Source organism: Schistocerca piceifrons, chromosome 1, assembly GCF_021461385.2.
Source record: "Schistocerca piceifrons isolate TAMUIC-IGC-003096 chromosome 1, iqSchPice1.1, whole genome shotgun sequence".
Classification (NCBI taxonomy): Eukaryota; Metazoa; Arthropoda; class Insecta; order Orthoptera; family Acrididae; genus Schistocerca; species Schistocerca piceifrons.
This window is the reverse complement of record NC_060138.1, coordinates 647,619,086-647,634,399: the sequence shown is the minus strand read 5'-3', so window position 1 is coordinate 647,634,399 and position 15,314 is coordinate 647,619,086. Positions and strand designations below refer to the sequence as shown.

The following is a 15,314-nucleotide window of genomic DNA, read 5'->3' as shown; positions in this document are numbered from 1 at the left end:
CTAATATGTACAGAATTAATGCTGTATCAGAACGAAACAGTATAGCAGAGATGCTGAGTTGCACATAGGCACAACAAAAAGACTGTCACAATGAAAGCTTTCGGCCAACAAGGGTGAGCAACAGCAGCAGGGCATGATGGGAGTGACAACTGGGTGGGAGTAAGGAGGAGGCTGGGGCGGGGAGGGGAAGGATAGCAGGATAGGAGTGGGGGACAGTGAAGTGCTGCTGGGGAGCATGCAAGGACGAGGTGAGAGGGTGTAGAACAGCTAGGTGCTGCCAGGAGGTTAGACGGAGGGCAGTGGAGAGATGGGGCTGGACGGTGGGGGTAGCGGAAAAGGAGAGAAGTGAAAAGACTGGGTGTGTTGGTGGAATGAGGGCGGTGTAGTGCTGTTTCTTCCTTCTCACATATTTGGGTGTATTTTTGCGAATTTTTTTGGATGGAATCCTATGTTATTTATATAATTTTTTGCATTTTTTACCACCATCTTGGAGCCTTGCTCCTTTAATATGTGCCAATACAGAAAAGTTTCCTTATCCCTAGCCAGAACACAATACCACTTACTGTTCCTACTTTGTTGCTTGGCTCATGGAATTCCCCCAAATGGCCATACCATCAAATTATCCATCTCTGGCTGCCATCCCTTCTTCCACAATGATTTCCATCAGTTCAGATTCTGCCATTTCTTAGCCCTCGCCAGCATGACCCAGCAAAACCTTCTTGCAATACCTTCTCTCCATCCATAAAATTCTCCTGCTATGCAATCCAAAATTCCTGGAACCCATAACACGCACTGAAACTCTTGCCCTCCAGGAACTAGAGCAACATGCACAACGATCTCAAAAGACCCTTCACCCTGCTCACTTACTACTCCCACTTTGGAGTACTACTGTCCACCACCTCTACAATGACCTCCAAACCTTCCCTATGTCCCCTCATAGCTGACAAACCTTGTCTCGCAGACCTGCTACTCCTCCAAAACTCACTCCCACCACCTCATAGAATCCATAACCTAAACAGACCCAAATCACAATTATGAACCTTTCCTCCAGAAGCCTTAGCCCCACAGAAATACCAGTCCTTTCAAAAGGCCTCACCTTTTGCCCCACTCCCAAATTCAATCATGCAGCACTTGTTAAAGACCTTCTCTCCTTCTCCCACTCCATACAGTGGAAAACTTTTTGCCACCAACCTACCAATCAGACTCAACCAAAGACCAATGTTGAACCCTGCCTGACTCAGTTCATCCTCCATCCACCTGTGATCCACCCACACTGCTCCAAATCACCCTGTTAACTTTCCAGAATTTCTTAACCTCAGACCTTGCCTCACCATCAGTCCCCAAATCCCTCAACATGTAAACTAAACTTAAATCTGCAGAAAGAACCACAGTCCACCATCTAAAAACTTATCCTGACCTTATGATTCTACCTGCAGAAGAAGGACTCCACCAGTGGACAGATACATCCACCTACAAACCTTGCCACGGTGACCTCATTCCAGAAATCCAGCAGGATCTCCAGTCACTACTCAAATCTTTAGACCCACCCCAGAACCTCTCCCCGGAGTCCATCTCTCTGCTCACCTCTACCACCCCCTGCACTACTACCTTTTACATGCTTCCTAAAGTCCATAACCCCAACCAACCAGGGCGCATCATTGTGGCCAGTTACTGTGCCCCCACTGAGAGAATCTCTGCTCTCGTAGACCAACACCTTCAGCCTATTACCTGGAACCTACTCTCCTATAGACAAGATACCAACCATTTCCCCCACCGACTGACTCTCCACAGTTCCTGTCCCTTGACCACATGATGCCCTGCCCGTCACTATTGATGCTACCTCCCTTTACACTAACATCCCTAATGCCCATGTCCTTACTGCTACTGAACACTACTTTTCCCAATGCTTGACGGATTCCAAACCAACAACCTCCTTCCTAGTCGCCAAGACCAACTATATCCTCACCCATAATTACTTCTCCTTTGAAGGCATTACATTCCAACAAAACTGGGGTACAGCCATGGGCACTCGCATGGCACCATCCTAGGCCAACCTATTCATGGGCCATCTAGAGGAATCCTTCCTAAACACCCAGAATCGTAAGCCCCTCACCTGATTCAGATTTATTGATGACATCTTTGTGGTTTGGACTGAGGGTGAGGACAACCTATCAACTTTTGTCCAGATCCTCAACAGCTTCTCCCCCATTTGCTTCACCCGGTCCTACTCAACCCAACAAACCACCTTCCTAGATGTTGACCTCCACTTCAAAGATGGCTAATCAGTACCTCTGTCCATAGCAAACCTACTAAGCACATGCAATACATCCACTTTGACGGCTGCCACCCATTCCATACCAAGAAGTCCCTTCTATACAGCTTGGCCATCCATGGTCATTACATCTTGAGTGACCAGCGGTCCCTCTCGAAATATACCGAGAGGTCTCACTGTGGTCTTCAAAAACCTTAACTACCCTCCCAACCTTGTACAAAAACAAATCTCCCATGCCTTATCTTTCCAGTTTCCCACAGCCTCTCAAAGTCTCACCATTCAGCCACAGAGGAGCATTGTCTTCGTAACTCAGTACCACCCAGGACTGGAGCAACTGAATTTCATTCTTTGCCAGGGTTTCGACTACCTCTCGTCATGCACAGAAATTAGAAATGTCCTGCCTGCTATCCTTCCCACCCCTCCCACACTGGTATTCTGCCATCAACCAAACCTACACCATATACTCATCCACAACAATGCAACCCCTGCTCCCTGCCTTACCTCATGGCTTATATCCCTGTAATAGACCTACACGAAATACCTGTCCCATGCCTTCTTGCACCACCACCTACTCCAGTCAGTTCACAAACATCGCCTATTCCATCAAAGTCAGGGCTGCCTGTGAAACCAGTCACGTAATCAAAAAGCTAAGCTGGAACCACTGTGCTGCATTCTATGTGGGCATGACAACCAACAAGCTGTCTGTCCACATGAACGGCCACCTACAAACTGTGGCCAAGAAACAAGTGGACCACCTGTTGCGGAGCATGCTGCCCAACACGACACCCTTCATTTCAATGACTGTTTCACAGTCTGTGTCATATGGATCTTTCCCACCAACACCAGCTTTCCTGAATTGTGCAGGTGCAAACTCTATCCGCAATGTATCCTACGTTCCCCTAACCCTCCTCGCCTCAACTTTTGTTAGTCATTTTTCTCACCCATCCTGCCCCTTCCCTGTTCCCATTCCAGCACTACACAGCCCTCATTCTATCAATGCACCCAGTCTTTTTACTTATCTCCTTTTCTGCTAACTCTCCTACCCCCTCCCCTGCCCTCCATCTAACCTCCCGACTGCACCTAGCTGCCTACCCTCTCTCCACCTTGTCCTTGCATAATCCCCAGCAGCACTTCACTGTCCCCCACCCTTACCCTGCTATCCTTCCCCCTCCCCGCCCCAGCCTCCACCCAAGTTGCCCTTCCCATCATGGACTGTTGCTGTTGCTCGCAGTATGGCTTCAGCTACAAGAGGCTGCAGTCGTGTGTGAAAGTTATGTGTTTGTATGTGAGTGTGTATCATCTATTTTCGACAAAGGCCTTGTTGGCTGAAAGCTGATATTGCGACAGTTTTTTCGTTGTGTCTATCTGCCAGTCAGTATCTCCACTGTATGTTGATTAGCAACTTTTCTTTTCACAATATTGTTACATTCTACCACAATGAAACATAGTTATGCACTTTTAATAAATTTATCATACACAAATACCTAATCTTGACTGCTGTGATCAAGTGCCATCAAAACTGAAATCTAACAGACATTTTTACTTAAGCTTGTCTAACAGTCCCTGTTAAGATATTCATCTATAGAGTACATTACACAGCTGCTTCAATTCCAACTACATCACTTTAAAATATCACATGATTTAAATGTCATATATTGCCAAAAAAAGAAGTACGTCCTTTTAGAGGCTTCTAATTCACTCAAGATTCATGGTTGCAACAGTGGATATGGAGTACATGAAATAATTACATTTACACATAATAGCACAAATGGTTCTGAGGTATCAGGTATCAACCCATGCTGAAACACCCACATTAGTATGTGGTGTAGCCTCCATGGGTGACAATGCAGGCGCTGACTCTGGCATTCAGTTGATCATACAGATGGTGAATACTGTTCTGGGATACATTATGCGATGCCCGCTCTACCTGTTCCCATAGTTTTGTACAAGTTGTTGGCTGATGAGTCGCATGAGTCACTTTTTGCCCCACCATATCCCACACATGCTCGATTAGAGACAAGTTTGGGAATCATGCTGGCCTGGGAAGTTGCTGCACATGTTGCAGAGCATGTTGGGTTTCACAGACAGTGCGTGGGTGAGCATTATCTGGTTGGAAAAACACACCACTTTGCCACTGCGTGAATGGCAAAAGAGTGGCTCTAACAACTTTCTGCACGTACCGAGTGCTGGTTACCCTCCCCCTTTCCCCCTCCCTCCCCTGAATCATCAAACGTGAATTAGAGTTGTAGCTTATTGCACCCCAGACCATAATGCCTAGGATGGGACCAGTGTGTCTTGGACAAATGCACCCAATGAGACAGTGCTTACATATCTATGTTGTACGTACAAATGGTCATCACTTGCCTGCAGGCAGAATCTGCTTTCACACAGAAGACAATAACATGCAATTCCATCTTCCAAGTGATCCTCTGCTGGTGCAGTTGAGCCATGCACATTGATGCTGTGGAATGTGCGGAAGACGGGTAAGTGGTGTGTGTACCCACAGCTCCACTGCTAATAACCAGTTCACAATGGTTTGTGTTGACACATCTGGGCTCACAAGCCCTCTTAACTGCGCTGTGGTAGCCGTACGATCTGCCACAGCTGTCCTTATGATATGATGATCCTGGCAGGCATCTGTGCTGAGTGGATGTCCAGAATCTCATCTACTGATGTGAGAATGTTCACATGACCACTGTTACCAGCATCTTTTTTCAACTGATGCTGCAGGTCCAACTTCTCTAGCAATTCTCCGAAAGGATCATCCCGACAATAGGGAGACCACAACTTGACTCCTTTCTAACATGCTCAGCTGGCTGTACGGAGCAGAGTGCGCCTCTATGGCATAGAAGCTGCTTGCTTCACAAGTCTGCACTACACAGAGCCTTCTGGCTGTGAGTATTCCCTATTAGGGGATAGTCACAGATGGCACTCTGGCCACTACCCTATCTGTTGGTGGATGACATTGAAACCATTATCAGTACATCTCCTATCCCTCAAGTGGCATATTCCGTCATCAAATCAAAATCAAAGTTGTCATTCTAGATGTGCTAATCCTTTTTTCCTGCGGCGTATTTTACCTTGATTTCTTGTTCTACTGAGTATCATATGTTTACACTTTGCCAATCCATATAAAATAATTCCAAAAACATTTCTGTCAACAATAGAGTAACAATAAATTTGTATGAACATAAAAACAATCGCTACAGCAGTATGAACGAAACAAGAGATGCTCTGATCACAGTATGGTGTTCCACATTAAACGAAATTGCGACTAGACTATCTTATGCATCTTTTATAAAGTAACTGCATGAAAAAGTGAAATAAGGATGTTATCAGATATAATCATATGCAATGTAAATGACTTCATGAAATTCTTAAGCTAAGCTTTATACCACTTTTGTATCCAATTCTAAAATCAGCTTTTTTCTTTATCTCATTAAAATGTAATTGTTTTTCTGTGTTGCGGTGATAATTTCAGTGAATATTGTATATGTTATAGATAGTGACTGACAAGTCTGTAGCTCATCATTATCTTGTATGTCCACTTTTATGTGAATGAGAGTAATGACAGCATTGCAGTTTTGAGGAATTGTCCCCCTTTGCAAGCATTCTGTAAATAATTTTAAATATTCCTTTGGTGTTACTTTGCTCCCAGAGGATGGAAATAACTGTTCTTAAAACCAGAATAAGTTTTTTGCACTTTTGCGTACATACTGGCAGCACTTAGAATGTTGCCTTCTGAAGATAAGTAGTAGCTAGCCTTTCTGTCTCCTCATAGTTTCATAGTTTTCTGACTTGAATTTTCCTTTTCTGACAGAACATACTGAAGAGCAGATATGGACTCATGTCATACTTTGCTAGTATGAAAGACGGGTCTTAAACAGAGAATTACAAATATCCCTGCACTATGAGCCTAAAGCTTACAGAACAGCAACGAGAAATACATCTATTGCAAAATTGTTCCTGGCAGCACTACTTACGAGTTATTCAGATTCACTTTAGTTATTTCCCATAAAATCTTCACGTAACCCTTAATTACTATGGATTATCTCTCAGACTGCTACAATTTTTCGTCTCATGATATTTCACACAGTCCATCAAAGTGAAATGGACTCTTCTGTCTATCTTCTTACTGGATGCAGGCTACACATGCCAGAACGATTGCACTGTTGTTGCTCTTTGTTTCTTATTTATGGCTCTTTAGAGGTCTCACAGTATGTACAATAGTGTTTGCATGTCATTGTTCTGTTGAATGCTACCATTTCTCCATAGTGGAGGAAGCTGGACCTTCCATGTGACATGTTTTACATAAGACAAATTACCCTCAGATGAAGAATTTGGTGATAGCGATAATGACCCTGACTTTGAGATATTTAATGATCACAGCACTAATTCAGAGCACAAAACTGACAACAATGAAGATGTGAGAGCTGACGACGATGGAGAAGCTTACTACTTTGGCCAGAACAAATGTTTTCAATGGAGAAAACAGGATCCACCAGCTAATGTAAGAACGAGAAGTCTCAGAGCAAACTCTGCTCCTTTAGAGGTATTGAACCTGTTTTTTACCCAAGATATTTTAGATGAAATCATTCCATGGACAAATCTGAAATTATCTAAGCTTTCAGCAGTTTTGAAATTTGGGAATGAATTGGTTTATAGCTTATTTGCAAATAACAGGACAGGCAGAGGTGTTTTCAGATACCTGTTACTATAGAAAGATTTCTGTATTCATTATCTGCATTGCGATTTGATAACCCAGATGTCCGGGAGGAGAGGAAGAAACCAGACAAGTCAACAATAATTTCACAGATCTTTCTGCATTTAATTGAAAACTTCAACTTTACTACACTGTAGGTGTAACAGTGTGTGTAGAGGAAATGCTTATACCTACCTGTGGAAAGTGTAGGTTTAGAATGTATATGCCAAATAAACTGGAAAAATATGGCTTGAAAACTCAGTGCCTCACTGATATTCATATAAATCACTTGTATAATGTGTACATTTATTCCAGAAAAGGAAGTGATGGTGATATCCTTTCATACTATGAGAAAGGTCACAGTGTTCCCACACAGGCTGTTCTTTGAGTGGTGAAACCTATTGAAAACACAGGGTGAAGTATTACAGGTGACAACTGGTACTCATCAGTAGAGCTAGTCAATGAACCTTTGACAAAAGGCCTCACATACACTGGTATGCTGAAAAGAAAGAAAAACAAGATACGACAGCAGTTTCTGCCTAATAAAAAATGAGATGTGAAGGCAACTGTTAATGGTTTTACAGAAGACATGACACTGTTTTCCTTTGTACCCAGGAAGCCCAAAGCTGCAATGCGGATCTCTTCTATGCACCATGCAGTAAACAATGATCACGAGTCAGAAAAACCTCAGATCAACATCTCTATATAGAAGGCAATGTACTGACTGACTGACCGAACCTGACTGACTGATAACCACCTAGCCCAAATCACTAAGGATAGAAACTTGAAATTTGGAGGAAATTTGGAGAAGGTGGGGATCTTAACTATAGGCACTGTTTAAGAAGGAATTTTTCAAAATTCCAACACTAAGGGGATGAAACACAGGATGAAGAGCATTTTTGAAAAATGTTGCTATTAAGGCAATTTTGAAGCTAGACCTATGAAAAGTAGTATTTGGTTTTTCAGTCAGTTTTTGGAAATTTATCTCTATGGGGGTGAAGTAGCGGGTGAAGGCTATTTTCAAAAATATATCATTATTAAAGAACTACTAAAGTAGCTTTGCAGTTACATCTATGAACATTGGTATTTGATGTCTCAATTACAAATAAAAAAAATACTTGTTTCTGTGCTTTTGGAAACTGAACCCCTACAGGAATGAAATAGGGGATGAGATTATTATAAAAATATTTTATTATGAAAGCATTTTTAAAACTAAATTTATGAAAATTTAAATCTGGCTTCTAAGTTAGGGGAAAATTCATGTTTCACTGTTTCTGGAAGTTCAACCCCTGTGGAGGTGAAACAGGGTCACACCAATTCACAGATTCATCATTGTCCAGCCCGAACTTCTAAGGATAGAAATGTGGAGTCTAGAGAGGGTCTAGATCTTTTACTGTAGGCATCATTTATGAAGGGATTGTCTGAAATTCCACTCGTAAGGGGTGAAATGGGATGAAAGGCCTTTTGAAAGTGTGTTGCTATTAAGGGAATTTTGAAACTGGAACTACAAAAACTGGTAGTTGGTATCTCAGTCAGAAAAAACAATAAATGTTTCAGCATGTTTGGAAATTCAGCCACTAAAGGGACAAAATAGTGGGTGAAACTTTTTTTGAAAATAAATAATTACTAAAGAACTACTAATGGATTTTTAAGGCTACATCTATGACAGTTGGTATTTGTTGACTTCTCAGTTAGAAATTAAAAAAAAAAAAATACGTGTTTCAGAGTTTCTGGAAATTCAGTCCCTAAGGGAGTGCAATAGGGGACGAAAATTTTAAGAAATATTTCGTTACATTAAAAAAATGTAATGCTAAATTTACAAAAATAGGTATTTCACTTCTCAGTTATTTAAATTTGATTAAATAAAATAAAATAAATCTCTGCTGGCCGTAGAGTCTACGCAAGTGAAGCAGCGGGTGCTAGGCTAGTGTTTTATAATAAGACAAAAGAAGGTGTGGACTGCCTCGACCAAAGGTGTGCAGCTTATTCATCAAGTTGCCAGAAGACAAGATGGCCTTTCACATTAGTGGATGTTACCTTTGGTGTGAATTCTTATGTTCTTATCCAAAGGCAGATGTAATGACGAGATCGAGCTTCATGAAGACTATAGCAAGAGATCTTGCTGAGCCTCACAAAAAGTGTGGACTTTCTATTGGATGCTTGCCATCAGACTTGAGTGACACCATCAGAAGACTACTTCATATACATGATGAGCCTCAGACACCAAATGAACAGCCCAAAAAATGAAAAACAAGTGCCTTAAATGCATGCAGGTTGAAATATTCAGGGCCTCACAAGACTACATAATTAGTTTATATTTGTTCTTTTAAAAGTAAAATGTGAGAAAGTTTCTCCCTTCATTGAATTATGGAGTGCAATAGTCACCCTACATTGAAATGATGAGCAGTAAACTGAAAGGTGACTTTGTATAAAATTTCTCATAACTGAAGTGTGCTTTTCCAACTAGTTGTGTTGCAAATCTGTATTATTATCTTCCTGATGATAATCTGTGAGTGAGCAGAGAGCTAACTACCAGCCTTTTTAATAGACCACAAATTTTGTTGTGTTTTATTTGCTTAAATGTTTTAAATCTTGCATTGTTTGAAAACATTCAAATTTCTATTAAGTCCAACTTCTAAGAAATGCAGTTAACAACAGGGCATGAAAATACATACACAGCAAAACACTGGTTTTGTATATAATAACAAAAAGGTGGCCTGAGCGACCCTTCCATAATAACTGTGTTCCTGCCAGCATCGGTAGTAGTTAATGGTTAATTAACATACAACATTTACTTTTCACCCAATTGAAAAGTAGGAGATCCAACTGTTACCATTTCTTTCTCCTGAACGTATCTGAAATCTTGCTCTCTCTTCACAATACCTAAATTTGAACAATTATGTTTCAACAATTTGGAACATAGTTGACAAATACCTCCACAGCCTCATCTTATATTCTGATGTTAGGTATAATGTCTCAAAGTCATCAAATCTAAGACACACTGCTGTCACAAAAATGGCTTAGGGTTTGGCTATTGTGCATGCCGCCTAGGATCTTTCTGGTATAGTTTCTGTCTCATTTCCTCTCCTTCATAAAGATGCCAACTGCATGGGACTCATGACTAATAGTCATATAAGAATGCTTTCTTCTTAAATTCTCACCTTTGGGGTTTGTTTTGTCAGTGAGCCACAGCACAAAAAATGAGAATGATGAGAAGCACTTTTATAACACTGTTTCTGAATTTTCATGAGACTTTATACCTTGTGAAAACATTAGGTACAGCACTATGGCAAATGATACTCCATCAACAGAAGTTGGATTTGTAGGCGGTAACGTAACAAGTGACACAAACGAGAAAAAAAATCAATGTAAGTATACCACATTTATCAACAATTAATGAACACAACTTTATGAACTCCAAACACAAAATACTCAAGACTGTAGGAAAGTTTAGTTTACTTTACCTGCCCAGTTTACCTTCTCCTTGCATAGAAGTATTTTCTCCAGTATTTAATGGTTCTTTTTGGTTACCTGAAAAAAGTAGTTCTGAAATTATAATTGTGAAGACAAGAAAATGTTAATTTTATTTTAGATTAAAGTAACTGTCACAAATACGCGCACTAGCTAAGGTGAGAAATAAGAAAATAGAATAAAAATGAGTATATCAACTAAGCCTTAGTCAAATTAAATTAAATGTCCAATTTAGGGGCTACATTAAATATACATAATTGTTTTTCAAATGTGTTTGTTTTCTGTTATTTTATGAAATTTTTAAATGCTAAATAAATATTGTAAAAAAAGTGAAATCACAAAATAAAGATACTTCCATCAACTCAGTTACAGTAGTTACATAAAGACAAAATAGTCTAACTATTTCTGAAAATAAAAAGAGGTGATTTTACACTAGGATTTTAGAGACTTGTGTCATAAGCTAAGTAAACTTCTAGTCTTCTCAAGTCTAGAAAAATTTCTAATAAATGATTATAAAATGAAGGTTACATACTTCAGGGAATAGAGAGAAAAGTGAAGTTCTGCTCTCTCTGTTAAGTACTAAATGTGTAACAAATTGATGCACAGAATTTCTGTTTGGACCAACATTCTGAAATATATAACACTGAAATGCTTGTAAATAACTACAACCGTTAACTGTAGCATATATAGGGTACCTTCAGTGAATTTCCTTTGTCTTTTACTGAAGCAACTGGACTCTTTTCTATTGACCAAGTTCAATGGACATAAAAGCAGTAATTTAATGCTTTGAGACTAAACAGTAAATTTTCTCACACATACTACTGGCAACACATACTTGGAAAATTATGTATACACCTACAATCTTGTTTCCGAAGCCAATTTTCCCAAATTCAAGTAATGTCAGAGACTTGATGTTACTATTTATCAGAATTGAACTGACCCTCCATCAAGAAAAAAGGTTAGATCGGTAAACAAAGGAAACGATTAAGGCCTTCAAACCACGTCTCTGAGGTGTAGACTGAGGTCACATCTACAGTAAAAAATGTGTCAATTCAAAGAAAATTTGTTACAATGAAATAACAACAATAAAGAAGGTGGCTTTACAAAAGAAATATAAGAATAAATACAAATAATACAAAAAAGCCAGGAATTACCATGAGGATAAAGTGCAAACAAAAGTGGACTGGCATATCACATCAAAAAATTTAGGCAACCCTGTCTAAATAAAATATAGGCAAAAAGACTGCAGAACATGATGGTGATTGAGAAATTTAAGAGTTTATAAAAGGTTCCATAAAATAATGCCCCACACATAAATTCTTCATGGTAGCATCTGTAAGTGTTGTAGACTGTTGGTTCAAGGTCAAAATTAGATCAGTGTGGTGCAAATACTGCTTCGTCATCTTCCCACTTGCAGTGTCACACACACAAAATGGTGACTCCTTAGTTTTTGCGTTCTCCAGTTTGCTAAAAGTGACTCTGTAATTTCACTTCAAGGTATTACTTCCATTATTTTGTATGTGTTAACTAAAGTGTGGGAAGGATTTGATTTTAGGTTGAATGTGTGCTGTATTACTAACAGCCACTGACTAGCACACCTCTAATCGCTTAGCATCACCCTGGTCTTGAAGAGGTTAACCACATCCTCCACCAGGGCTTCAACTACCTCTCACTGTATCCTGTGATGAGGGATATCCTACTCACAGCCCCCCAGGTACAGTTCAACTGCCCACCCAACCTACAGAATATCCTTTTCTATACTTATTCTAACCCTAATCCCTATCCTGCCCCCCACAGATCATTCTCTTGTGGTCAGCCCAGGTGCAACTCCTGTCACATACACTCACCCACCATCTCTTACCACAGTCCTGTCACAGGCATTTCCTGACCAATAAAGGGCAAGGCTACACGTGAAAGCAGCTATGTTGTATACCAGCTATGCTGCAATTACTGTACAGCCATTCTGTGTGGGCATGACAAATAATCAACTGTCTACTCGCATAAATAGCCACTGCAAAACTGTGGCAAACTGCAAACTTGACCATCCAATTGCTGAAGGTGTTATACACAACAAAAATGACTTAACAGCTGCTTCTGCAGGCAGGACATTTGGATACTCACCTCCAGCACAAATTTCTCCGAGCTATGCAGATGTGAGTATCTCCCCCTCCACCCATTTTTTCAACCCATCTTCCTTCTCTCTCCCCTCCCTTTTTGCCTCTTCATCTTTACCTTTCTCTCTTCCTTCTCCCCCTCCCTCTGTCTTTCTACATCTCTTTCTGCTCTCAATAGAATCATACATAGTTTTAAATGTTGATATGTAACACACAAAGAAATCAAGATGTAACTGCAAAAATCTACGACGACCAATTTTAAACAGGTATGAGCATCTCCCCGGAACTGGAATTGCAGTACAGAAAATCGCTGTTTATTTAATAGTAGATGATTCTCAGCTGGGTATAATAATTTCAGTGAGCTTTGCAAGTTCTGCCCAGATCAATTAAGTAACATTTTAGCTGTATCCAGTGGTTGTGACAGTCAAGGTTTCCTCCCAGACAAAATGAAAATTTCAATTATAAAACTGCTTTAGAAGAAAGGAGATAAACACAAGTTACATAATACTGTCCTATTTCTCTTATGAAAACATTCTATAACATCACTGAGAAAGTACTGAATGTCAAAACTGTTACACATCTTGCTGCTATAAGACAATTTTAATTTTTAAAAGGTACATTCACTAACGAACCAATATTCTTATCTTCAAATGTTTAGTGGAATTCTTAAAAACTATGGTGTTACCAGCTGATACATATCCAGAGCTTACAAAATATTTAATATTATTAATCACAATTGATGTGTTTGGAAAGGCTACAACTACGTCTTTCATAATCTGAATCATTACAAATTACTTCCTTGCAAAAGTCATCGGCATGGTTTTCAAAACCACATCATGTAAACACAACTTGTGCTTTACTCACATGACGTAGTGAAAGCCTTTGATCAAGGTCTCCAGTAGATGCCATATTTCCTGACTTCGAAAAAGCATTTTAACCAGCACCTTCGCTTATTCTCCAAAGTATGATCACATGGGGTACCAAAAAATATTTTTATTTGGAATGAGGATCTGTTGATAAGGAGGATGCAGCATTTTATCGTGGATGGAAAATTTTCGACAGACACACAAGTAACTTCCGGTGTACCTCAAGGAAGTATGTTGGGACCCTTGCTGTTCATATTGTACAGTGATGACTTGGCAGACAATATTAGTTGTAACATCAGCCTTTCACAACTGATAAGGACATCTATGATGAAGCACTGTCTGAATAAACTGCACAAATGCTCAACAAACTTGATAAAGTTACAAAGTGGTGCAAAGACTGACAAATTCCTTTAAAAGTTAATGAATGTAAAATTCAGCACTTCACAAAATGAAAAAAATCAAAGTATCCTAAGAAAACAATACCAATGAATCACAACTGATATCATGCAACTCATTTAAATACCTGGGTGTAACAGTTTGCAGATATGAAATGGAATGATCAAATAGATTCTGTAATAGCTAAAACAAATAGCAGACTTTGACTCATTGGTAAGATACTGGGAAAATGCAAATCAATTTACAAAGTAAGGTTACAAAATGCGAATGTCACTCATCCCACAACACTGATCATGTGAGAGTGACATCAGTACAAATAGGACTACAAGAGCATATTGAATGTATACAAAGAAGGGCAGTTTAAATGGTCTGAGGTTTATAATAGAGATGCTGAAAAACCTGAACTGTCAGATGCTTCAAAAGAGACACCAACTCTTCTTTGAAAGCCTGCTTCTAAAGTTTCAAGAACCAGCATTAAGTGAGGAGTCTGTGAATATTCCACAATTCCATAGATATCAATTGCAATGCTTCTTCCCATGCCCGATATGGGAAAGGAGTGGGAAGAAGTCCTAATAAGCGGTACAATGGGAAGTATCATCTGCCATGCAGTTCACAGTATTTTGAAATGTATAAGATTCTTCCAGGATCTGTCCTTGTTCCACCCTTGTTTCTCACACCAAGCTGCAAGCATTTAACATCCATTACTGGATAAAAGTCTCTTCTAGACTTTCTGTTTCTGATACATTTGGACTTAATTTGGAAAACTTTATTTAGTTTTCCATAAGCCTCCCAGCCACTTTTTTTTACACTCTATTGATTTATTTTGCTCTTCATTTAGTTGTGATCTCCAGCTGCCTATATACACAAAAATCATCATCTGGTTCCACGACTTTATTGTTAATTTGTAATTTTATCTTTTGGATATGTTGCTTATGAATTATTGTAGTTTTATTGCAGGAGACTTTTAAACCAACTTTCAAACATCCTTTATTAAGTTCTTTCACTCACTGATAAAGTTTAACTGCACTAGACATGAACAGTTCAATATCTTTTGCAAAAAAAAAAAGTGATTCACAAATATGTTCCATTAGCCTGTGTTCATTTTCTGTTTTCACAGACTAAAGATCTCAAAATTTCCTCTAGGACTGCTAAGAATACTTTCAGTAATGTGGAATTTCCCTGTCCGATTCCTCTTTCAATGTTGAGTGTTTCACTAAAATGAGTCTGCTACCAACTGTAGCACTGATGTCTATACTATTCCGTGTACTAATATACAATGAAACAATGTCTTGTTTCTCAAGAACTGCTAGAACAGATTTTATTGGTACTAAACCAAAAGATTTGTCCTAATCTATGAATACCACCAGATAAAATGATAGTTCTTCCTCACTGCTCAGCTGTATAATTTCCTTCATTACTTCCAAATGGTCCACTGTGTTCTATTCACTACTAAAGCCAGATCGCTGACTTGTCTCATTCAAGTGTAAACATAT

At 39.4% G+C, this 15,314-nt stretch overlaps 1 protein-coding gene across 2 annotated transcripts in view; it reads right to left on the bottom strand.

Moving 5' to 3' along the window:
* The window catches only part of LOC124711439 (dentin sialophosphoprotein), a 93,016-nt gene that overhangs the window by 3,927 nt on the left and 73,775 nt on the right, over window positions 1–15,314 (bottom strand). For both annotated transcript variants that reach the window (XM_047241519.1, XM_047241527.1), the window contains one exon: window positions 10,439–10,505. In XM_047241519.1, the coding sequence (XP_047097475.1) occupies window positions 10,439–10,505 (67 nt within the window). The remainder of the gene's footprint in view (window positions 1–10,438; window positions 10,506–15,314) is intronic.